Source organism: Cucumis melo, chromosome 2 (genome assembly GCF_025177605.1).
Source record: "Cucumis melo cultivar AY chromosome 2, USDA_Cmelo_AY_1.0, whole genome shotgun sequence".
NCBI classification, from domain to species: domain Eukaryota; kingdom Viridiplantae; phylum Streptophyta; class Magnoliopsida; order Cucurbitales; family Cucurbitaceae; genus Cucumis; species Cucumis melo.
In genome coordinates this window covers 14,172,011-14,196,826 of record NC_066858.1, presented here as the reverse complement: position 1 = coordinate 14,196,826, position 24,816 = coordinate 14,172,011, and the positions used below count along the sequence as shown (strand labels likewise).

The window sequence follows — 24,816 nt, the reverse complement described above, 5'->3', positions numbered from 1 at the left end:
ACCACTAGCTAGTATTGACCCATTATTCTCTGAAATTAGAATCGGATTACAGGATCCCATAAATGTAAAATTGAAATAAGAGAGATATATAGAAATGGAGAGTGAAGAAAAACTTCTTCAATATGAGGATTTTCTTTTGGTGAAAGTATTTTTTTTAAGACAAGTGAAATTATACAGCCCTCGAAAACAAAAAAATGTGATCAAAAGTTTTTTTTTTCCGTAGAATTTCAAAAATTTAATTTTACTAAGAATTATGTAGACAATTCACCAAAAGCCAACACCTCGTAATGCACTCACTCTTAGTAGGTTAGGTATCATCACCATGAGCTTTCATAGCTCGCTGAGAGTTAGTGAGATTATCCAACTTTTTCCACTAACTTAAGTCAAGGGGCATTTTGGTCTTTTCTTTATTTTAGTTAAAGTCAAACTTTTGACTTTTCAAATCAAAAGTCAACATTTTTATTTTTTTTCCATTTTGCCCGTCTTGACTAATTTCGACCTTATAAGCATAAATCTGCATTTATTTTCTCAAAATGCAAATCACATTGTATATCGTCGGTCAAAGTTTGATTTTCCAAAGTTAAAAGTCAACCATTTGACTTTTTACAACTTCGATAATTTCCATCAATTTTGAGCTTTCAAATACGAATTTGCATTCATAATACTTAACTTTTAAATCATATTTAAACATAAAGTTCTATCTAGTAACTAATAATTGACCGCTATATCAAATATATTTGTCGATTTTTTTTTCTCATTTCTTAATTCGAACAATTTGAATCATTCCATCATACTGTTCTAAGTTTATTCCATATAAACAAGCAGGGGAACCTAATGGACCCACAGATCATGGACTCTAACGATTCGAGATTAACTGGTTAAACCCTTTTAGATCGAGCTAATCAACATTCATTTAACTAACGGGTCATTCCACTAAAGTCTTTTAGTGCACTCCCCTTACTATAGATGTATTTATGTCCATCTAATATAACCATGATTAGTAAGTTAATCTTTCACAGGTTGTTCGTAATCTTAGTTAGGTCAAAATACTTTTTGTTGAAATTTATGTCCTAAAACTCGTAGTTTGTAGCTTACATTACATTTTATTCAATAAAGTAGTTATTGATGATTTATTAGTGAACATAGAATACTATAATCTGAATCCAATAAACTAAGGTCCTGAGACTATTTAGTGTAGACTTGAACTTTATGTACAAACATAAGCGTGGATCAAGTTCGAGTTTATGGCCCAAATGGTATATAGTATAATAAATAAATTTGAGCGCCTTATTTTGGGAACACTATGGATGCGACTTATTTTGTAGTTAGTACAAACGATATGATCCTGAATCGTTCATGTAGAGACATGGAAGTGGGCGCATCTTATGTAAAGAGTTTACATAAAACTGGAACCATGAAATAGTCACTTTTAAGTTATAACACCATTGAATATATAAAACTGACTATTTTGATATTTTGATGACTTAGGTAACTTAATCTTAATCTTAAGCTAACTATTAACTTCTATTCAAACGATATTTATCCTTAGATCTGCATGGGTGAGGGCAACTCTATAGTGCTGGCCCAACAAGCCTCCCATTTCAAGAGTAAGACCGTGTGGATGACTAGGGACATAGGGTGCAAGACAGAATTCACTCCTATTCGTTTTAGGGTTAGTAGATATGTTGTTCCCTTAATGACTGAATCCAAATCTTAAATAAGGGGCTCCACTCTCTCATTGGCCCGAGAGGGAATTGATTTATAGGTTGGACCTTAAACCAATTGTTCAATAGTGGATCAGTGAGACTTAAGGAATAAGATGTAATTTTGGGAGTAAAATTGTATTTTGACCCTGTCGAGATTACGAACAATAGTTGAAGGGTTAACTTATTGATCATGGTTATATCAAATGGATAGAAATATATCTATAGTGATGAAACTTTAGTGGAATGACTCATTAGTTAACGAATGTTGATTAGCTCAGTCTAAAAGGGTTTAACCAGTTAATCTCATATGGTTGGAGTCCATGATCTATAGGTCCATTAGGTTTCTCTGCTAGCTCATACGAAATTAACTTAAAACAACATGTTGGAATAATTCGAATTGTTAGAATTAGGTAAAAAGAGAGAAACTGACAAGTATATGTGATATAGTCATCGATTATAGCTTTGAGAAAGAGCTTTATGTTTAAATGTGATTTAAATATTAAAAATATGAATATGGATTCATATTCAGAAGCTCGAAATTGATAGAAATAATCAAAATTGTAAAAAGTCAAAATGTTGACTTTTGGCTTTAAAAAGTCAAACTTTGACTGACTTTATATTCAAATGTGATTTGAAAGATTGACTTTATATTCAAATGTGATTTTAATTTCAAAAAAATGAATGTGGGTTCATGCTTGGGAGGTCGGAATTAGTCAAGATGGATAAAATGGTAAAAAGTCACAATATTAACTTTTGACTTTGACTAGAATGATTAAATGATCATTTTGCCCCTTGACTAAAGTTAGTGGGAAAATCCAAGAGTTTGTTGGATAATCCCACTAACTCTTAGTGGGCTAAGTGTAATTTGCTTATAAATAGCTCCTTTTTTCAAACGGGGTAAAAAACTTTTGCCATTTTGTTAATTTTGTTTTTACAAAATTATTTTATAAAAATTCTCTCTTCCAAAAATTCTCAACCCTATATTTCCACCACAAAATTCTATCTCTCTCTCATATTCCTTCACCTAATCGTATCCCACAACCCGATTCTAAGGTCGGAGAATAGCGGGTCAACACTCGTGGTGGTCCTAGCTCGAGTTTGGAGGAGATTGCGAAGATCGAGGGGCATCAAAGGTATATTTCTCTTAACCCTTATTTAGTGTGTAATTAGGGTTCTTAATGCATGTTAATCTCTAAATATAGTTTAGATGCATTTAGGGTAAAATTTCGATTCATTTATCTGTTGCGCATGTATTGTATTTCATCACCGTTTTACCCCCAAAGATTATATCTTGTTTCTTAAGTCCCACTAATCCATTATTGAACAATTGGTTTAAGGTTCAACCTATAAACTAAATCACTTTTGGACCAATGAGAGGATGACCCCTTGTTCAAGACCTAAATTAAGTCCTTAAGGTAACAACCTACCTACTAACCCTATAATGGGCAGAAGCGAATTCCATCTTCCATCTTATGTTCTCAGCAATCAACTCGGTCTTACCCCTAAAATGAGAGGCTTATTGGGTCAGCTTATGAGTTGCCCTCATCTATGTAAATCTAAGAATAATCCCGTGTGAATAGGAATCCACAGTTAGCTCAGGATTAAGTACCTAGGTTGATTATCAATAAGCAGAAATAGTCAATCCTAAACAGTAAACAGTGTTATAACCAAAAAGTGATTATTTCATAGTTCCTGTTTTATGTAAACTCCTTACATAGGATGCCCCGCTTTCATGTCTCTACACGAACAATTCATGATCACATTATTTGTACTAACTACGAAGCGAGTCGTATCCATAGTGTTACCAGAACTTGATCTAATTGTTTAATGTCTCTACATAAAGTTCAAGTCTACATTGATAGCCTCGTCACCTTAGTTCATTGGATTTAATATTATAGTATTCAAATTCATTTATAAAATCCTCAATAACAACTTTATTAAATAGAATATGATTTTTATATAAGTTACAAACTACGAGATTTTGGACATAGATTCATATAATAACAACAATGTAAGTTTCAAGTTTAAATTGATATACTAATAAAAGTTCAGGATCTAAATTGATACAATTATTAATTTGAGGTTTAAATTGATACAATTTTCAAAGTTTAGGATTTAAATTGATATAATTATTAGTTTATGTCTAAATTGATACAATCCTATAGTTTAGAGTGTAATCAATATATTTCCTAATTTTTATCTTCCTCTTACCCCTAAAAAAGTATTTGGCTCATGGATTTGACATTTAAAATCAAATTTATGTGTTCTACACTGAGGAATGATTTTTTTGGATTAAGAAATCAAACACATAAATAAGAAATAGAGTTCTTTTTTAACGAATATTAGGGTGTGTCTTTGGACTACTTTTATAAATTGACTAAATTAAAAAAAGTTGTTTGAAAAAAAAATTGAATGTATTTGGCAACTGCTAAAATCGATATTAAAAAAATAATGTGGATAAATATTTGAAACCAAATGAATTTTAAATATTTAATTGTTAGTTTTCCTTATTTGTTTTAGAAATTTTGACCACCATCTTTGACAAATCGTTGTCAATCACAACCTCCAACAACTGCCATCAACCATCTCTGAGTACCATTTCCCACTTCTGACCATCATCTCTAGGGGTGGATTTATTAAGGGACCAACGAAGAAACATGTCCCCTTCATATCATCGATTTTTATATTTTAATATTAATTTTGAAGTGTCAGATTACAATATATATTAAATAATGATTCATTTCCAAAAACAAATCACTTCCTTTTCTCCTCAACCTTAGTACATACTAATGCTGCAACGGGTGACCAACACCTCCATCAATGAATTTTCTTATAGTAATTATTTGAAATTAATAAATGCAAACAATATATAACAAACCAAATAAGCTTTTACAAGGAAAACAAGAACAAAAATAAAACTTTTGAAAAAGCGTTGTTTAACGCATGTTTTTCTTCAAGGAGCTTTTATTAAAATGTTTAAATGAGAACAATTTTTTTAAAAATATTTTTTCTTACTCATTTAAACATCCCTTGATATTGTAAATAATATTACTTACAACGAAAAAGTCTACATGACAAGTGATTGAGTTTGTATCTTATTTCTACATAGTTGAAATTTTAATCAAAATCTTAAAGTTAAGTGTCGAAAGTAATGTTTAGAAACTTGTTTAATAATGTTAAAAGAAATGTTGATACCGAATTTCAATACCCAAGGAGCATTTACGATGTATGAGAGGAAATCAAACAAACATCTTGCAAAATAGAAATAATCTTGTGCCTGTATGATGCTTGACCTCCAACTCTTCACTGATCAAGTTAGTAATCATTTTCAAACCCTTTCGATTATATAGATATAAATAGTTTCACAACAACTACTTGACTAATTAATTTTTCAAATAATTTAATTTGATGTTACTAATTTAATCTGGTTGTTAAAAATAAATCCACGAACACATAGTTTACTAAACAAGCACTTTGGTCATAATTTGACCAACCTCCTTAGACATTATTTTTCTCTTATGGTTGACTCTATAGATCAACATTGATGAAGTCTACGGAATTGACATTTTTTAACTTCCATAATTACTTGACCTCATGTGTTGATTTTGATGTGGTTCTTTTTAATTTATTATAGAAATATTTCTATTTAACTCTAAGTCGATGGATCGACCACCATGCTTAACTAAATCTTATACTCATAATTGTTTGCAAGTCTACAACCTCTTGCCTCTGTATGACCATTCTATCATGTCATCTCCATGGCCTTAATTTGAAACTATATCAAAGGTATATTTCATTTTACTTTGGACAATTATAATTTTAAATGGAAATTTATTTATTTATGTTATCTATTTTATTTACAATTTAAAATCAATAAAATTATATTGCTTTTCAATAAATTATATTCCCTCTGTGTCAAACACATTTCATATTTATTATAAATTAACCCCTCTATATATAGTCTTACTCATCATGATCTCTTTTATTACTCTTAAATTTCATGTCATATACTTTATTAATTAAGTTTAAAAAATAAAAGATCCTAATTAATTAAGTTTCACTAATTATCATTGCTATTAAAATTAATTCTAAATTTTCACTACATAGTTATTTGAAAACAAATATTTCTATCATGTTCAAATTAAAATGGAATAAACGCAAATTTTAGACTTAAATCAAGTAATTGACATGTATTATTTTTTAATTAAAATTTCAAATTCTTATGTTTCGTTAACTTTATTAAAAAGTTCACTGCATAGAACAAAAAATCAGTAGTTTAATATAATACGTTAAAATGAAGTAAGTGTGAAATGGAAGTATGATTACCCTTATACAAAAATGAAGAATAACCAAAAACTATAGTAATTTTACAAAAAGGAAAAAGAAAGAAAGAAAGAAAGAAAACTCACTTTCTCCTTCTTTCGACTAATTTGAGATTTTTTAATATTAAGTTGAAATGAGAGATTTAAACTAAAGTCCCTTGCTTTTTTTTTTTTTTTTATATATATATATACTAGTAAAATACGGATGTATAATGCATAGCTTTATATTATAGTAAATATTGTAAGGTCGTGCTAAATTTAAAGGTACAAAGTTCAAAATCTAAAAGAATTAGATGTACTTAGGAAGAAATTACAATAATTAAATTAAAATATAATAATTTAAATGTAAGACTTGCATATATATAAAAAATGATTTATTTATAAACAATATTTTTTGTACAATTTGAAGATAACTTATTGTTATCTATAGGTTTGATTCAGACTTTTTTTTGTCTTCATTGAAATTTCTCTGGATAGTGCAACATATAAAGTTGTGTACGAGAAAAAAACATTTTTCAGAAAGATATATTCCAACGTTAGAAATTATTTGTCTTTATGCTTTGTTAATTGTCATTGCAAAACATAAATGAATGAGAAATTGTTTTCTCTTGAACTTGAATGAATATCCATTGCCATTTGGTGGGCTTAACGATATTCGTGGAAGAAAAACTTGTGTGTTCTTACATGATCACTCATTGTTATTTTAGCATGTATAATATTTTTGCTAAATGATCGACATACCAATCTTGTCCCATTACACAATCCATTGGATGGATCTAAATTTCTCAATAACAATGTTTGGTAGGAAAAATCAATAAAACATTTTTTATAGTAAAAGAAAATGTTACAAAAACTTTTCAACTTTCAAGTTTTTAAATTTGTATTGTTAATCAGAATTAATAAGATATTTAATTTGTAATTAATTTCTAAAAGGTAAATGAAAAACCATTTACATTTCAATTGTTCACCTCCTATATACTTTAATTTCGCTAACCTTAAATATAATTAATTCAAAAAGTAGTGAAAGAAGGTGTGTCTTTTATTATTAAAAAAAGTAAAATTAAAAATAAACTTACCATAAAACGAAAGAGTGATTTAGAAATAGATCTAAATTTAAGGGTACGACAGACATAAAAAGTTTTTCTCTATCGAAGCTATTATATATATAATTTGTTATTAAGCAATTGATTTGAGTTAAAAAGGAACGTTTTCTCTTAGTCTGACTTTAATAAGCATGGTTTTATGGCATATTAATGAGTATAACGAAAGATAATGTTTTTATATGTTCAAAAAGAAAACATGAATTTGTGGCCGAATTTGTTCACAATCACAACCACAGCAACGATAAATTTCCGCCAAAGGGCTCATTGTCAAGAGCTATGGCGACATGACACCTCTGATATTTATTTTTAATACCAAGGAAAAGCTTCGGAAACCCTTTTACGATAACAAAAACAATATAATAAAAGTTTCAAAAGGCAAAAAGAATTATTAATATACATGGGTTCTATGTAGTGTAGTCCCAACAACATCACGAACTTCCCATTTCCCATCAATCAAATTATTGTTTTTTTGATTGAATTTGAAATCATAGAGGTCTGAATTCAATTGGGTTTCCTTCAAATTCTAAAATCTTCATCGTCTTCATCAATTCAGACCATCCCTTTTCCCACAAAACCCGAATGGGTTCGAGCTGTAGTCGTCTGGGGTCGCGCCCTTCTCGCTCCCGAGATTACCGCACCAACCGCTCCAATTTATGCTCTTTCTTTTGCGGTGCTTCCTCTTCTCGCGCGATTCATCAGGTTAATCATTCATTTTCATCATCGAATCTTTTGTTCTCTCTTGTTTACCCATTTCTTGTGGTTCTTAGTGAATTTGAATCTAATTCGTCTTTGGAATCTTGTTTGGATAATCTGGGATTGACTGTCTTCGTGTTAAAGATTGACCCTCGCTAGCGTTCTTTAGTTGGAGGTGTTTCATGTGGTTTCGTTTGATTGAAGTCTTGTATCCGTTTGGTGTGCTTTTTAGTTGCTTGAAGTTTCGGGGTTGCTTTTAGGGGGATTTTGGATGAGTCTTGATTTACCAAGAAGTGAAGAAGATCGGTGTACTGCGCAGAAATTAGGTCCGAAATTGCTGTAGCTTTTGTAATATGTTTGCGTTTGTTTTGCTTGTGCGTGGGATGATGTTTTGTTTTGTTTTGTTGATTGTTGGTGGGTAATGATCACTACCGAATTGTTTGGATTTTGAACCTTGAATCCTGCAAAAGTTGGTTGGTGGTTTGGGAAGATTGAAAGTTCTTTTTACAGCCTGAGATTGCCAATTGAATGTTATGTTTGTGTCATTTTTTATGTTTTGGTTAATATCAATCAAAGTGCCTCTCTGTTTTCTGTTTCCAATCCTTTTGTAAACGAAAAATGATAATTCAAGTGTCGTATTATGTCACAATTTCTTGTTTAATTTGAAACTTTCTTTTTTAGTTTCAGGTTTTGGCAATTGATATAGCTGTGTGTTAGGTTGTTTTTGTTTAATTTTCTTGTACGACATGCAAAGTGGCCATCCAGGTTTTATGGGATTGACATTTTTCTCTGTTAGTCTTTGTAAGAGTAGTTCTATTAGTCATTCTGTTTTCATGCTAGTCACCTCATTGCTTATCATGGAGAATATGAATATATTGAGAAGATCCAATATAAGTTTAGCCTAACAATTAAAGCTTTCGGTACTGTTATAATTGAAATTTCTAAGTTTAAATATTTGCAATGTTATTCCAGTTTATTTCTTATAAATAGTCTACGTGCTGGGCCACATGATATCGAGAATATATTGACCAGAAAATGTTGTTTGCCCAATAGATGTTTTTAGTGTTGCTAATCGAATAGCTTAAGCTTTTTATTGGCTATGTTATAGTGATAATTTAACACCCATGCTTAAAAGGTATCTGTGATCTTTATTTTATTTTATTGAGAACAACAATTGGGAGTTGGGGGATTCAAACCTCTCACCTCTAGAATGGAAGGTCATGCCAATTATCATTGAGCTAAGCTCGCTTTGGTTGGTGCTCTTTATTGGCTATGCTTATATTTTTGCATTATGACAAATCTTTTAATCAATTACCAAGCCAGTCCAATGAGGTGGCAATATTTTCACTAAATAGAAATCTAATGGAAGGTAATTGTACCATTCAAGTCCTGATTCAAGGCAATTATAATTAATTTCTAACCATCTAAATTGTCATTTTCTCCATTTTGCACGGAAATTACTTTCAAGTTTTGTCAAGCTTAGACGACAGATTAAGTAAAATAGCTGACACCTATCTTTAATAGATGGAAGATTCTTCGGTTCAATTTCTTGTCCATCCGACAGATCATCAACAATGTAATCACAACATTGATGAAGTTCAACTCCCCACAAATGGATCTATAAGAATGGGACTTCCTAATGCAAGCGCTTATTCTGAGACCTCATACGAGAATGGCATTGCAGACAGTGAGGAAAGTGCTGTAGATGATCCAAGAAATATTGATATCAATGTTCATGGGAAGTGTTTGTTTCAAAATAAGGAATTAGCTCCTCCTCAACAGGTTAGTGCCGATTACAGTCCTGATGAATCTCATAGATATAGTAATGCTTCGAATGGTACTTCATTTAAAGGACATCAATCTTCAGAACCAGTATCTGTAAATATTTTGGCTAACGAGGATGCAGTAAATGGCATTGATGGTTCAGTGGACAAGGGTGTATCACCAGTCTGCTCGAAGGTCACATTTGCAGCAAGCAGTTCAACTACTCAAGAGGTTGGAAACTTGTGTTCCAGTGGGCTGACAGGTTCCATTCAAGAGGACGAGGTGTCAGTAAACCAGGGCCCATTTTCGGAATCCTCTCCTTCTGGTTCTGGTCTTCCATTAACTTTTCAATCTCTTGAAGATGAATCTTCACAAGAGGAACCCTCAAGTTTAGACACTCTTGATTCTGATAATAGGGAGTTAGGCCAAGGAGATTTGGGTATGCCTCATGTTGATATGGTTGGTATTTCTTCCAACGTTTTATCTACAAGTAGCACAGATACAAGTTCTCTTGAGGTCAGAAGAAATAGCAGAAGACTGTTTTGGGATGCCTTTTCAAGACGTAGTTTTAGAAGACAAAGAGAATCTCCATTTGTTTTCCCATCTAATAACTTTAGCAATACAGGAGATACAGACAGGTGGCTCCTTGATATAAGTGGTGATTTTATTGATGATGAAGTGAGTGGCGATTCAAGACATTTTTCCAGCAGAATTCACATCTTGAATGAACAACAAAGAAACTCAAGATCTCAGGTTACATTCTGAATATTGACAATTATGAATTTCTTGTGATTATTACTATTTTTTATCTACAGTATCTCTTCTTTTTTCTTGAAAGGCAGTAGATAGGCAGTGATCTTTTGGTTTGGACAGAAATAACAAAAATGCTTTTAGCAATTGTTAGTATAAAGTGTAGATCAGCTTCATTTAGCAGTCCACTGAATTGAAATGTTTCATGTTTCATTTTAAGTAGTAATAGAATGTAGTTGCAGTCTTCTGTTGTGTTTATTCTTAATTGCTTCTCAAATAGGTGCAGATATGGGAAAGACTTCGTAGTAGTCTAACCGAAACCAGTCAGCAGAATGTATCTTGCCCATCAGGCATTCATCCTAATGGTCCTTGCTCGTGTGACTCATTCTCAAGGATAGAACACTCAAGTACCCGTGCAAGCATATCACGGATAATCATGCTTGCTGAAGCATTATTTGAGGTAGTTTTCCCCTGATCAATTCTTTAAATTTTAAAATGATATTGTGTTGAGTAAACCATACATTTAACATTATAGTCTAGGCATTCACTTTAACTGGTATTCTATTCCATCAATTTCTTTTAGGCCATTTGATATTTCTAATAAAAGTGAAGCACTCAAACACCGCCACTTTTTGGAGTTCTGTTGCGTGTTTCAACAGTTATCTCACTTCTTGTTCTCTTTTTTTATCTGAAGGTCTTGGATGAAATTCATGGTCAGCCTGTTTCTCTTGCCTTGTCTATGGTTTCACTCCCAGCACCAGAATCAGTTGTTGACTCTTTTCCTCTGAAGAACCACGAAAAGACAACTAATGGAGGAGATGAAATTGAGCAGTAGGTTTCCTCTTTCCATTAGCTAAGTTCTCAGTGTATGTTTTGCATTGATATGGATGGAACTCTTTTATTCATATTGGAACTTCTCCTTATGGTTCTGATTGTCAATATATAACTTGCAATCCTCTTAATATAGTGTTAGTGCCATGCTTTTGTTAAAGCAAAGGTTCAAGAAACTCGTGGAATGGTCTGAATAGTTTTCTTGCTTAAATTCTAATTTGAGAATATTTACAAATGTCTATTAGATGCTACATTTGCCTGGCTGAGTACGAAGAGGGTGATAAAATAAGAGTCCTTCCTTGCCGCCACGAGTATCATATGTTATGCGTCGATAAATGGTTGAAGGAGATTCACGGGTACGTCACACATATACTTCAATTATTGCTATTCTGCAATCAACTAATCTCACCTTGTTGTGTTTAACAGGGTATGCCCACTTTGTCGAGGGGATGTTCGTGCAGGCTCAAATGATGAATGTTCAGTACCAAACAATGAAGTCTCAACAATTTGATAGAATTGTATATAGAGATAATAATAGTGATAATGGAACTCTCTCATTATCCTATCTCCTGTTAATACTGGGGATTAACTGAATCCCCATGATTTAATTTTGTAATGCATCCATATTGTATAGCAGTTTCAGATGAAATATTGGCACAAGTTCTTTTCCCTGAGCCAAAAAAGTTTAATGAATAGAAGCCAATTTGGTTTGAATGGTTCAAACACTTGTACAATATGGCAGTGACAACGGTGAATGACAACGGTGAATGACAACAGATAAATGAGACAGAGAGAGTAATTTCAGCTGTCTCGGCTTAGCTCTACTTGAGCGTCAACAGATAAACGACACGGGGAGTAATTTCAGCTGTCTTGGCTTACAACTACTTGTTGAGCGTGGAAAGACCCGTGCTTGGCCTCCAAAATGGGTTCTCATAGGCAGGATCAGATCTCATTTGATGAATGGTAGTGTTCTTTGATGTATCGTCGAAGAAAGGATTGTTTTGTTCAAAGCTCTTCGGGTCATTAATGTTGTTGAAGAGATTTGGTTGGCAGTTCTCTTCGTCCTCAAAAGTCGTCCATCGCATCGAATTGCTGCTATTGCACCGTTTCTCATATGCTGCATTTCGCTTATTCTCCATCTCTCCCACATGGTCCTTGAACTCTTTCTTCACCACATCAATTACTACATCTCCATAACGATCGCACCATGACCTTATCATGAAGGCAAAAAAATAACAGATCAAATAATTGACTTTAATGTTTTTCTTATAACTTAAAATGAGTATTGGATCTTACTTTGGGAAGAAATTCTTGAGGTCAGCTTTATCAACAGGAAGCCTGGTGGAAATAGCCTCGATTTGATCATCCCTGAATTTGAAACAATTTAAAAGAAGAACAAACAGAGAAAGTGACACAAATGATAATCTTTGAAGATCTTACGAGAATTTAAGGTTGGGATTTGAAGTGTTGAGCTCTGATTGGATCCGTGAAAGCTCTTTCTTTATCTTCTCGCCTAAAACCTTCTGATTACTAACAAAATTAGAAGATGATAAAAAGAAAACAAAAACTTCAAATGTACAGGGAACCGACATTATGGCTGTTAATTACCTTGTCAATGAAGAAATCCGATGGAGACCCGTTTGAATGCAACTTCCTTTTCATCATTTTAGTGTTGGGCCCTTCCCCTAATGGACTCGTTGCGAGCTGAGTTGAATTTGAAGAACCCCAAAAAGCTTCACTGTCGGATCTTTCATGGAGTGGCAATGGAGCTGTCTCATCCTCTGTTTCGTCTCTCTTCCATTTCTTCAACCCATTGAGACCCCATTGTTTCTTTCCACTTTTGTTCATCCTTTCTTCATAATCTGGACCATAATTGGCACCGTCGCCACCGCTGCCGTGTCCCTGAAACAGAGTCCTAAAGGGTCGTCGTTTTGCCTTTTCCTCTCTCATTTCCTTGTTCGACGAACTTTCCGGCATCAGAATCGAATGACTTTCACTGTTATTGCACAATTGGTTTTCAAAATCGAAGATACTTTTCTCTTTTCTGTTCCTCTCTGATTTTTCTGATAACCCAAAACTAAAAACCGACGCGGCTCCTCTTATGTGCTTCATACCCAGCATATGCTTTGATTTATTCTTCGAATTCGAGTTCGATTTTTGTGAAGTCTTTTCATCTCTCAAGTCAATAATTGACCATTCTTCTTCAGAATTCTCTTTCATATTCTCTTTTGAGTCAGCTAAAATCACATCTCTGGCTTCAATTTCAGCTCCTTGAACCGCTAATCTCTGAAGCAGAGGCCTCTTCGAAGAATGATACTCATCTGCCGTTATGCATTTCGCATATAGAAGCTCCTGATAAGAACAAACATACCAAAAAAAAAAGAACCCAAATCCCATTTGGTTCCTAAAACAGAATCCTCCAAGGAAAACAGAGCACACACATATAAAACAAAGCATTTATAAGCTACGAACCTGCAAGAACAACAGCTTATCTCTCAATATAACTGGGTGTTCATGTTCCACCGGCGAAGCGATCATAGTATCAAGCAAATGGGTTTTGAAATCCGAAACTTCATTTTCAGCTAAAATACCTTCATTGTGAAGACCCATCAATTTGAGCATTTGGTGGAAGGAATCTTGCTGGCATTTGAGGTTATCAGACTGAAGCTTCGCTAACTTCTGATCGGCGGCCGGTAAGCAACGTTTCTTGAAGCTGAAAGGAAGAATAGACTTGCAGAGAGAAGTGATTGAATCATGGAGAGTAGAATAATAAGTGGGTGTGTAAGAATACACCATTCTTGTTTCTTTGTTATGAATCTTTGGAATTGGAAAAACAAGGAGAAAAAGAAGTTTAAGATTCGCAAGTGTTGTTCGTAAGTGTTTTTGTAAGAGATTTTTGAGGGTCGTTGTTGAGTGTGAAATGTAGTATAGTAGTTTTTTTTGTAGTTGTGTTCAGAAATTTGAATTTGAGGGATTTTAGAAACGGTCATAAGAAAGTAGCCGTTGGGACTTTGGAGGCTAAAACAGTAAAATCACCCGTTTAGATTTTAGGCCTATTTTTTGACTTTCTTCATGGTCCGCTTTTGCTTTTTCATTACTAACATCCTTTGCCTTTAGATTCTTTATGACATAATTGAAAATTCTCCTTTTATCTTCTTTTTCTTAGAAAAACAATTAGATCAATTTCTTTTAGTAGCTTAATTGTGTTTTAGATTGATCACTTTTCTAGGGTGTATTAGCAATTAGTTGAGAAATTCAGTGAGCATTCTTATAATCCAATATCTCTGAGTTCTTTCATTTTATCATCTTCCAAATCAATTTAAAACAGTTTTAAGCGACTTTCAATCCCATATAGGTAAAAACTCACATTTTGGTCTTTTATTTGCCGTTTGTTAACATGCCATTGCATTTTAGTTTTTAAAACTGTCACATATTATGTTAAGTGACTTAATTAAAATAGAATAAATCACTAAAATCCCGTTTTAGAACTTATAGACCTACTTCCATTGACAAAATTTGTTAATTTGTTGTCTACTGCCTAACTTTATCTAAAAACCTAAAAAAACATAGCTTTTAAAAACTAGTTTTTATTCTTAACATTTGGCTATCAGGATAAAATTATTGTAAGAAATTGAGAAAAAATAAGGCTAATTTTTAAAAAACCAAACAAAATAAATGTGCCTAAATTTAAAATTTAGGGAACTAAAATTCAACAAAGCTCAATAATAATAATAATACTTTAAAAAACTCTTAAACTAATCAATTCAATAACAATTATTTTTCTTCATGATTCCAACAGATATCCATCTAGACATTTATCGGAGACTATATTAGTATTTAAGTTCAAAACATCCTTAAGCCGACCTCTTAAAATACACTTCACACATACCCAACGGGAAAAAGAATAGTGATCATCATGTGGAACAAAAGAAAGATATCTATGCCATGTGGGCCTCTTTTTGCCAACGATAGGAAAAGAAAAACATAATTCTCATAATGCTAATACATGGCTAAAGAGATACAGAGCAATGATGATCATTCTTTTCCTACAACGGTGCACTCTAGCCTCCTTCGAGGCTTTGTGAAAGAATCAAAGTGAAAACAAGAGAACTGCACCAATAATATTAGCCTCTTCTAGACCACTGAAGCAAACAATAAATCCATCTAGAAATCACAACCCGAAAGCCATATGTTTCATTTCAAACCAATTCTTTCTCTGAGACAACTCCGAGAAGGTTTGCGCGATACCAGAAAAGAATAGTGCTAAGGTTACTGAAAGCAAATGAAGTAGCAAGAAATCTCCAAATGAGCATACAAAGAGTCAAATTGGAAGCTGGTCTTGCTCGAACAGGCGTATATCGTCTACTTTTGTCCTACAGATAGAAAAGGCTTGATCAGGATGATTGTTCTTACGACAGAAACCAATATTACCAATCAAGCAAGACGAATCAAAATAACTGTATGTAAACTATAAGAATTAAAGAAACTACTCACAGCATGGTAGAACTTGTGACTAACATGTTTTGATATGTGGTCAAGTTGCAACTAAAGAGACCACCATTGCATGAAATATTGTTCAACGATTTGGCAATGTGATATCAACCAATTTCGAGTGTTTGTTTCACTGTACAAGGCACATTATTGTGACTTCTGCTGAAATAGAAACCCCAAGTCACCATCTGACTGCTGTGCACTTCGCCTATTCCCAACAGGAAATATTACTCAAAAAGTTATGAGGGTGCTTTCATAAGATTATTAACTAGCACAAAAGGCTAACTAACATCAAATGTAATAAGAGATATTTTTGGATAACCCGAATTCATTTTCACAGTTTTCCAAAAAATGCATCTTAGAGAGATGAAGTGCAACTTGACTCACCCATTCAGCTCTTTGGTTACCATTTTAGGGTACACAAGGAATAACTCGAACATCTCCTGAACCGCAGTATACTGTATACAACAGGTTGGAAGAGTTGTGAGTGAAATTTTCCTCGAAGAATACAAGGCCAATGGAGATATAAATTTACAAACAATAACAAGGGGCACAGGAAAAATACCTTTTATTCGATGGGGGTGAAATAACAGCATGTTTTATAATGAATAAGATAGCTACACGACTTTTCAACAGTATTTTCTCATGTTCTACAAGACAAAGTAAGTCGCATCAAAATGTGGTTAACATTGACTGGAATTGGTCAAATTGGCAATACTGTGTTAGAGTTATTTTGGGGAATTTTATTTATGAATAGTAGAGACCAAGGTGACACTATCACCATAAAAACCCAGCCTATTTGCGAGAGCTGTATTCTCTCTCAAAATCTCTCCACAATTTCCGATATACAGATCCCTAAGTCTAAACCAGCTAACCAACCTACCCCAGACGTTCCACTAATTCTAATTGGAGGCATCAGTTCCAACTTTTGCCTTTCTGGTATAACATTTACAATTGGAGGTTTTTACCTCTCTTTCTAGAATAAAGGTTCACGATAGGAGACCTAACAGAGTGATTTCCAGTCTAACTTTGCAACTTTGATGTGCTTACCACTCTATATCATAAATCATAGCAAAACGACAGAAATACCTACTTAGTGTTGCAAAATGATAAATTGAAAAACAATAAAATAACATCAAAAGTATTAAATAAGAATGAGAATGACACAATGTGATACAGATGGTCCATATCACCGGAGGCTATGAAGTAAGAATTAGAACCTACAGTTAAAAGGTAAACCAAATTTCATTAATAAATCCATGTAAAACGCGAGCTAAGAGAATTTTAACTTAGACAGCTTAAAACTAAGTGCAACTCTCTCATATTAAATAGAATTTTTCGAACTTCTATTTTAAATCTAATTTAATAATAATCTTTAGTTTCATGAGCACATTTGATAATTGAATTTTTCTAAATGAATTTTAAATTGATTTTAATTTAGTTTTGCAAATAATCTCGTGTGATTTCTAACTTGATTTGAATTTAATTTTAAAACAATTTAATTGAATGACATTTTAGTTTCATTTTATTGATACTTAGCAAATAATCTAAATTTTGTTTTAACTAGATTTTCCACGAAAAACTTCCATTGAATTTTCAAAATAAGTATCAATTTCAATTTTTTTTATTAGATACCAACTTTTTTACAATTTGATTTTTTTTCTTCAATTAACATTGTTCAACTTGCATTTAATTTGATTGCAAAAAAGAGTTCTAAAAAGAATTCCAACATCAATATAGTGTAAGCTTTTTTTTTTCTTTTTTCTTTTAAATTTACTCGATTTGAAATTTTTAGAAAATACATTTTCGTTTTAACTTTAGTTCACAATTTTCATAGATAAATTCTCAACCAATTTTAAATCAAGTTTGTTAATCGAAATACGATTTTATTCAAGACTTTCTAAAATATTTCAAATTTGTTTTAATTTGAATAAATTCAATTGGATTTAAATGAATGTTAAATCATTTCAGTTTCTAAAAACAATATGAATTTGAATTTTTCATAATAATTTACACTTGGTTTTACTTCAAAGTTTTCAAATAAATTTCAATCTCATTCAAAATTGAATTTTGTAAATACAGTTTCAACTTGGTTTTAACCCTTTTTTTTAGATGAATTTTAATCTAGGCTTGCACCACTCATAAGGCGAAAATGAGCTGATCCACATGAGACATTTCGTTGATCATCGTATTAATCCTATGGCAAATTTAAGACTGTCAAATTATCAAAATCCATGGAGGTAAATGACTTTCTTAATTAAAGATTTCAAACACAATGTGATAATAAAATTGGGTTATCCACTCACAAAATACAATTTTGCTTTATTTTTAAGTTAAAAGTGAGATCTTAATGAGATATTTTTAAGTGTTAATTTCCTTTTTCTCTTGAATTTCCTTTTTTCTTCTATAATAAAATAAACAATTTTCTCAATTAAAGACCAACTTTAATAAAATAATTTTAGACAGTAGAATAAAATGTTTCCAAACGGGTGTTACAGGGTATCAATACCTTCCCTACACTCATTGACCTCCAAACCTATCTTTGGTAAAAGTAGATCGTTTATTTTTAAAATAGATGACCAATCACACCCCAAAAATGGGACTTCAAACCTTTCGCCTTGGAAAAAAAAACCCTATAGGAAAGAATATCGACAGCTCTATATCACAATGATGTTATGACAATAAGATTTAAATATTCGTCATTTAACACCAAGTTAAGCAAAATCCTAGAGATCACAAATACAAATGCTAAAATCCTAAAGATTGGAGTCATCTTCACTAAATAGGTCTTCATCATCATTCTCTCCATCATTCTACTTACAATCATCTCAAGAAAGAGATGACTCCGATTTTTTGAAGACAAAACTCAAGAAGAGAAAGAAGAGGAAGAATTTTCTTTACGAGGAGGAGCTGAAGAAGTGTTCTCTTTTTTTTTTTTTTTTTGAAGGAGAATCGAAGCCTTTGTTTTTTTTTTCTTAGAAGAAGAAGAAAATGAAGTAGAAAAAAAAGAGAACACGTACATATCGTTTTTTGAAGATGAAGAAGTGTGATGTGAAGATGAAGAAATTCGCGTGTGTACTTTAAATCAAAATTAGCCGTAGGTAATAATGAGGCGCCAATGTTGCGCCTTGCACCTAGGCGAGCAAGAGTGTTCCTTTCAAAACACTGGCCTCGCTCTAGCCTTAGGCGAGCACCTGCTGCGCCTCAACAATACCTTTCATCCACATGGAACCAAGATAATGCTCACATACAAAAAAGAGGAAATACTACTCTGCATGTTCTTCAGCAGCTGTAAATTCAGGCTTTTATGTCAAGACTCTAATGTGAAAACCTTGTAGTTTTATGAGATAATGTTGATGATCAAAACCAGCAATATGGTAAGTCAAAACGAGATGAGTTTTTTTCCTCTAATATCCATGAGTGTCAGGACCAACTTACGTACACTTTGACTAATCTCACGAGACAACTCATTTGATCCTACAACATTTGAGAATCAAAAGAAAAAACTGTAGGACATTAATCCTAGATAGGTGGTCACCATAGATTACACCCATGACTTTTCAACTCTTTATCAAGATCATGCCCCCATTTCGAGAACATCAAAAGTTCTGGGTATTTACCATTCTTTTTCTTTTTTTAGAAAAAAAAAAGGAAAACGTAATGCACAGAATCAGAGATTAGGATCGTTGGAATTATTAGGTTGTAAACATTAATGATTATAAGACCTAAAAACATTAGAAACTTACAGCTCTGGGTAGCATCTGCACCATGTTTGCAACAGAGGAGACTGACTTCCCTTCACAGAAACTGCAAGGCAAAGCCATAAGATTACCGTTTAAGAGACTTAACCTTTAACTGATGCTCAATTATGCTTACTGGTACCACAAAAGGCATAGATGCATAGAAACCCAATTATCAATATCATTGTCATTGACAAGTTTAACTAACTAACTACTTCAAATAAGTCCTTACAAATAGATTGCTTCAAATAAGTTCTTGTCATTCCCAGTAATATTTGACTTGGATTATAAAAAAGTAATTTTAAAGATGAGTTGTGGGGCCAAGTAAGATAATTAAGTATGAACCTGGATATCGTATATTTTAATTTCCAACCCCATTACTGCAGCAACTCCACACATTTGACTATTTCATCATCAAGTCAAAGTAGAGTTGACTATATTGCTCAAGTAGATTTCAGTTGTGGACAATCCAAGACCTGCAGAGTACAAAGAAATTGTATAACTCAAAAGGAGAAGAGAGGCAGGATGCAAGCGAATGAAAAGGAAAGAAAGAGGACAGCATTGTGTACAAGGACTAAGCATAATACTTCATTTGAAAAATTCAAGAACTCATGCTACTCACTGTTATTCAGTAAAGAGCTTGCAAAGTTAAATTTTCTTGGTTTCTAAAGTATCGTGTTGCAACAGATATGAGAAATTTTCAGGAGGAAGAATTCCCTTAGATGTCATTTCATAACAGAGGGTTTGAGCCTTCTCCTTATCTCCATTTCTACAACAGCCGGACAGTAGGGCAGTATAAGTCACTGCATCAGCCTCTATTCCTTGATCAACCATTTCCTCAAAGAGGACAAAAGCAGCATTAAGGTTGTTCATTTTACAATACCCATCAATCAATACAGTGTAGTAAACAACGTCTGGAGTGATCTTCATGTCCTTCGTTTCATTAAAAATTGAAGACGTCAAAGCTAATTCTACTGAGGAGCACTTTTGTACTCTGGTTTTAAATCCACCATCAAGCAAAACTGTATAGACAAAAATATCAGGTTCCCTTCCTCGATTCCTCATATCACACAGAAGTTCATAAGCTTCTCTCAAGTAATTAATCTTGCAATAACCATTTATCATCATTGTGTAAGTGATAAGATCGGGAATCAAGCCAGCACGAACTAAACAATCAAATAAACATTGGGCCATCTTCATATTTCTTACCTGGCATAAGGAAGCTATGACTTTGTTGTACACAAATTCTTTAGCCTCCAAATTCATAACTGGAAGTTGTTTCATCACCTCAATAGCTCTAAAGCTGGAATTTTCCATGCAAAGCCTGCTAACTAGCCTAACGAGAGAACTTCTTTTGATAAAAACTCCTTCCTTGGACAAATTAACAAAAAGTTTATAAGCAGCTTTCGTAGAGTTGGCTGCACAATACCCATTAATCATGGCAGCATAGTTATCTACCGTCTTTACTTCTAAACTATTGAAAAATTCAGTTGCTTCTTTCACTTTTCCTCCTATGCATAAATTTTCAATTACCAGGTTGGGCATCTTAGGGTCTTCTCTCAAACCATGTTCCTCCATGTAGTTTAGAAGCTCTTGGACCTTAGATACCAGACCGTTTCTAGATAACCCAGCAGCAAGCACATTATAAGTGATGGAGTCAGGCTCAACACCATTTTTCTTCAAATTTTCAAACATCATCATTGCTTCATGAATTTTTCCTTGAGCAAAAAGACCTTTAATCATTGTTGTATAATGTATGACATCCATCTGGATCTGTCTACTTGTCATTTCTTCTAACAACTCAATAGCTTCCTCCAATTTTCCTAGTTCACACAGGGCATGAACAACAATATTGTATACAACCTTGTCCAAAAATAGCCCCTTTTCCTGAAATACTTTAAATTGGTTCACCACTTCTGAATACATTTGCATCCTAAGGAAGCATTGAAGGATAAAGCTGACAATCACGCAATTTGATTTTATACCTTTGGACAACATGAGACTGTGAAGAGACAAAGCTTTTTGCAAATTCAACTTCTTGCAATAACCATCGATCAACACACTGTAAGTTTGTGCATCTGGAACTACTCCATAATTTTCCATATCAAGAAAGACAGATTCTGCCTCGTCTATTTTCATCTCATCACAAAACCCACGAATGACTACAGAGTAAGCATATGCATCTATTGGGAATCGTTCTGCTCTCCATGCTTGTAGCAACTGATACCCTGAAGTTGAACAATCGTGGGTACACAACGCTTCAATATATGCAGCACAAGCAAAGGCGTTAGGAACCATCCCATATCCACTCATCTCCTCAAAAATGTCTATAGCTTCTTCCATGTTACCTATTTTACAAAGAGCTTTTATTACAGTAGCATAAGTGTAATCATTAGGTTGGCAACCAAACCTCTTCAACTGCTTGTACACAACTAGAGCCATATTCATTTTCCCATGCTCGATAAGCCGGTTCAAGAGATAATTACAAGTAAAAATATGTGGAACAAATCCCTTCCTTCCTAATCGGAAGAGTAAATCCACAACACTATCAAACAAGTTAACACTGACATAAGCCTTGATTAAGGCATCATATGCTCGAATAAATGAGGCATCCAGCACACACCCTTGATTAAGTGATTCAAGCAAATCTAAGACGTCAAAATCCATTTTTTTGGATCCAATGAGATTCAAAAACAGAGTTTCAAGCTTTCTCCTCAAACGCCAAGAGCACAATATCCTAATAAGAGCTGCATAAGTAGAGATGTTATGTTGAAATCCCCGTTCCTCCAATTCGCGAAAAAAGGAAAAGGCAATGTTGGGCTCCCTTCGGAGACTTTCTAGGACTTGGACCACCTTTGATGGTTTACATTGAACATTTAAAGTTGTGTTGAAGGAGGTGGTAGTTTGTTCATCATCACTGTGTGAAAAAAAACATGAGTTTAATTGAGCAATTGCAGTGGAGGCGAATTTGACTAGTTTGAGCTTTAATTTATTGAGCTTGGTGGGATTATTCACAGCGAGTAACAAACAATTCATGGATGTGGATCAGTGTTCACTTTTCCTTTGTGGTCTAGAGAAGGATAAAAACTGCAAAATGTTGCAGATATATTTCCTTTTATCCACTGCTTTTAGCCACTGCACAGTTATAGCCGTCTAAGTAGACCCCTCAGAAATCCTTCCAAAAGTGTCCTGAATCATTAACAAACGCAATCTGAATTAACAATTTGCCTGTAACAGCCCGTATTTTCCAATACAGCTATTAAAACATTAATGCATAAGCATAACTATTATAAACCTTTACAACTTATTACTCAAATCAGAGGAACCAAGTTATTACAAATAATTTCTAAATCAAACCATCAAATCCTAAAATACAAATCACCACTGCAAAGCTTCTTTCAAACTTCACTTCTTTCAAAACTATCACCTGATCTGTCATCTAAAAGCATTTTGGGAAAGCAAAAATGGGTACAAAAATACTCAATAAGCAAGTCAAGGGTCAAGCTTTGAAATTCATTTCCTTTCAAAAATTTTGTAAACAAAATATAAAGCTTTTAATCAGTCAACACTTTCAATCAAACAAAACTCTCAATCAATCAATCAGTACTTCACTTCATACAATAGAGTCCTCATTCATTTAGTGTAGGGAAGATGCACAGTTGAAATAGCACACCTAGGTGACCATATTAGAAGTCAATAACTTAAGTGTAATATCGTGTGACTGCAACACACAGACATCTTCATTCGAAAAGAATGTCAAACCAGTAATAAGTGTCTTCCCAAAAGTAAATTTCAAGCAGATTGTATACCGTCAATTCCACATTTAGCTACTACGAAATATCATACAATCTCAAAAACAAAATTTGGCATATCCAAAAAGCTCTATCGGATTGTTCATAAGCATTTGAAACAAAACATTAGTTTCAAATAGCAATTTTCAAAATAAATCATCCAATCGAACCATTCAAACCTTTCAATGATTTCAAGAAGTAAAAAAAACCTAAATATAAACACTTTCAAGTCTTCATAGTCGCCGTCGAAGTCTCCACTTGCTTAGGTGGTCCGCCGCCTCTCCGCGCCGCTCCACATTTGCTGTCGTCGTTCGATGGGTCCGCCGTCCGGAGCTCTGACGTCGTCGCCGTTAGATGGGTTCTTAACGGAGAAGAAGATAGTCGCGCGCGCGAGAGGGAGAGACATTGAATTTGATTGTGGTTTTAGGGTTTTTCTTTTTTCATTTTCTACGTATTTTAGAAATGTTATTTTATTGTTCTATCCACAGGATAGATAAACATAAATAATAGTTTATTCTTGTCTATTACAAAAACCAACTAAGCATGTACGGCCATTTTGATCAATTAAACTAGACACGTAATATTAGTTTATACAGAAATGATGAGTTTCCTAAATGTACTCTATTGTCGATGTTTGACACCAATATGAGCTCCACTCAACTTACATCTGTATGTTCTTGAAGATAAGAGGTCTTTGGTTCTAATTAATCCTCCACCCCAAGTTGTTACTTAATAAGACATTTTCAAAAATATATAGATACACATTTGTTTGACTTAGTAAACCTAAAAATATAAATCATAATTTGAATTCCTTACCAATTAAACAAACCCTAATACAACCTTTCCACTAAATTAGTAACTTTGAGTCGAGCACCTTTTTGGAGTATGGCTTATAGGTTTGAGATATTTATAAAATATGAGAGAAACTAGTGTAAATGAAACAATTGGTGAAAATATAGCAAAATTTTAGATTATATCAAAATGGTTGCCATTAAAGTTTTATGGTATACTAGTGGTAGTCGTTGGAATTAGTCATAGGACTTGGTGGTGGTGGTTACCTAAGGCGGTTCTTAAAGGTAGTTGCTTAGAGTTGGTCATCTATAGTGGTCACTAGAGTTGGTCATTGGTGATGGTTGTCTGAGGTGGTAATTAGAGTTGGTGGTAGGGGTATTAAAAACACTGATAACTTGACCAACCCGAATTGGGTTGGGTTTGGTTAGAAAATTGAAGAAAAAAAAAGTTGAGTCGGGTATAGCCAAGTCGTACAAGTGAGGGGTTGGGTAGACTCGACCCAACCCGATTATGTATACATATACATACATATATATATATATATACATGTACATACATATATACATACATACATACACATATATATAAAATCCTAAACCTTAGGTTTTAGGTATATATATATATATATATATATATATATATATACATAATCGGGTTGGATTGGGGTGCACCTGACCTCTTACTTGCACGACCCGGCTACTCGAGTCAACTTTTTTCTTCAATTTTCTAATCCAACCCAACCCAATAGAAAATTTAACTTAACCCAGCCCTTACGTTTTGGGTTGGATAATTTGGGTTGGTCGGGATTATCGATTTTTTTGAACATCCCTAGA

General features: G+C 33.3%; 3 protein-coding genes across 10 annotated transcripts; 1 reads left to right on the top strand and 2 right to left on the bottom strand.

The window, feature by feature from the left end:
- The first annotated feature begins 7,412 nt into the window (after window positions 1-7,412).
- Window positions 7,413-11,892, top strand: LOC103487388 (uncharacterized). 3 transcript variants are annotated; one of them, XM_008445687.3, is made up of 6 exons: window positions 7,413-7,830; window positions 9,349-10,341; window positions 10,625-10,798; window positions 11,033-11,169; window positions 11,415-11,525; window positions 11,596-11,892. In XM_008445687.3, the coding sequence occupies exons 1-6, from the start codon at window positions 7,711-7,713 to the stop codon at window positions 11,678-11,680; spliced, it is 1,620 nt and encodes a 539-aa protein (XP_008443909.1). In that variant the 5' UTR covers window positions 7,413-7,710; the 3' UTR covers window positions 11,681-11,892. The 3 variants fall into 3 exon arrangements, with proteins under 3 accessions (XP_008443909.1, XP_016899819.1, XP_050937533.1); XM_017044330.2 differs by having other exon boundaries at window positions 7,445-7,830; window positions 10,619-10,798; XM_051081576.1 differs by lacking the exon at window positions 7,413-7,830 and adding an exon at window positions 7,851-8,150 and having other exon boundaries at window positions 10,619-10,798.
- LOC103487390 (uncharacterized) lies at window positions 11,807-14,100 on the bottom strand. 2 transcript variants are annotated; one of them, XM_008445689.3, is made up of 5 exons: window positions 13,642-14,100; window positions 12,778-13,521; window positions 12,610-12,689; window positions 12,466-12,537; window positions 11,807-12,381 (listed from the first exon to the last, which is right to left on the bottom strand). In XM_008445689.3, the coding sequence occupies exons 1-5, from the start codon at window positions 13,963-13,965 to the stop codon at window positions 12,051-12,053; spliced, it is 1,551 nt and encodes a 516-aa protein (XP_008443911.1). In that variant the 5' UTR covers window positions 13,966-14,100; the 3' UTR covers window positions 11,807-12,050. The 2 variants fall into 2 exon arrangements, with proteins under 2 accessions (XP_008443911.1, XP_008443910.1); XM_008445688.3 differs by having other exon boundaries at window positions 12,610-12,692; window positions 13,642-14,080.
- An 871-nt stretch (window positions 14,101-14,971) lies between these two features.
- LOC103487387 (pentatricopeptide repeat-containing protein At2g26790, mitochondrial-like) lies at window positions 14,972-23,668 on the bottom strand. 5 transcript variants are annotated; one of them, XM_051081575.1, is made up of 8 exons: window positions 23,371-23,668; window positions 20,610-22,589; window positions 19,746-19,876; window positions 19,407-19,467; window positions 16,226-16,310; window positions 16,048-16,118; window positions 15,664-15,868; window positions 14,972-15,542 (listed from the first exon to the last, which is right to left on the bottom strand). In XM_051081575.1, exons 2-3 carry the CDS (start codon window positions 22,434-22,436, stop codon window positions 19,844-19,846), a joined length of 1,860 nt encoding a protein of 619 aa, XP_050937532.1. In that variant the 5' UTR covers window positions 22,437-22,589; window positions 23,371-23,668; the 3' UTR covers window positions 14,972-15,542; window positions 15,664-15,868; window positions 16,048-16,118; window positions 16,226-16,310; window positions 19,407-19,467; window positions 19,746-19,843. The 5 variants fall into 5 exon arrangements, with proteins under 5 accessions (XP_050937532.1, XP_008443906.1, XP_016899822.1 ...); XM_008445684.3 differs by having other exon boundaries at window positions 20,023-22,589; window positions 23,371-23,667; XM_017044333.2 differs by having other exon boundaries at window positions 20,023-22,589; window positions 23,401-23,667.
- Between the last annotated feature and the right edge of the window lie 1,148 nt (window positions 23,669-24,816).

Coding starts and splice junctions, on each gene's coding strand:
- LOC103487387 (XM_008445684.3), bottom strand. CDS start 22,436: ATGAATTGTTTGTTACTCGCTGTGAATAATCCCACCAAGCTCAATAAA.
- LOC103487388 (XM_017044330.2), top strand. CDS start 7,711: ATGGGTTCGAGCTGTAGTCGTCTGGGGTCGCGCCCTTCTCGCTCCCGA. Junction 10,342..10,618: donor AAAGAAACTCAAGATCTCAG/GTTACATTCTGA, acceptor CTTCTCAAATAG/GTGCAGATATGGGAAAGACT. Junction 10,799..11,032: donor TTGCTGAAGCATTATTTGAG/GTAGTTTTCCCC, acceptor TTTTATCTGAAG/GTCTTGGATGAAATTCATGG.
- LOC103487390 (XM_008445688.3), bottom strand. CDS start 13,965: ATGGTGTATTCTTACACACCCACTTATTATTCTACTCTCCATGATTCA. Junction 13,522..13,641: donor ATAAGCTGTTGTTCTTGCAG/GTTCGTAGCTTA, acceptor TGTTCTTATCAG/GAGCTTCTATATGCGAAATG. Junction 12,382..12,465: donor CTCAAGAATTTCTTCCCAAA/GTAAGATCCAAT, acceptor CTTCATGATAAG/GTCATGGTGCGATCGTTATG.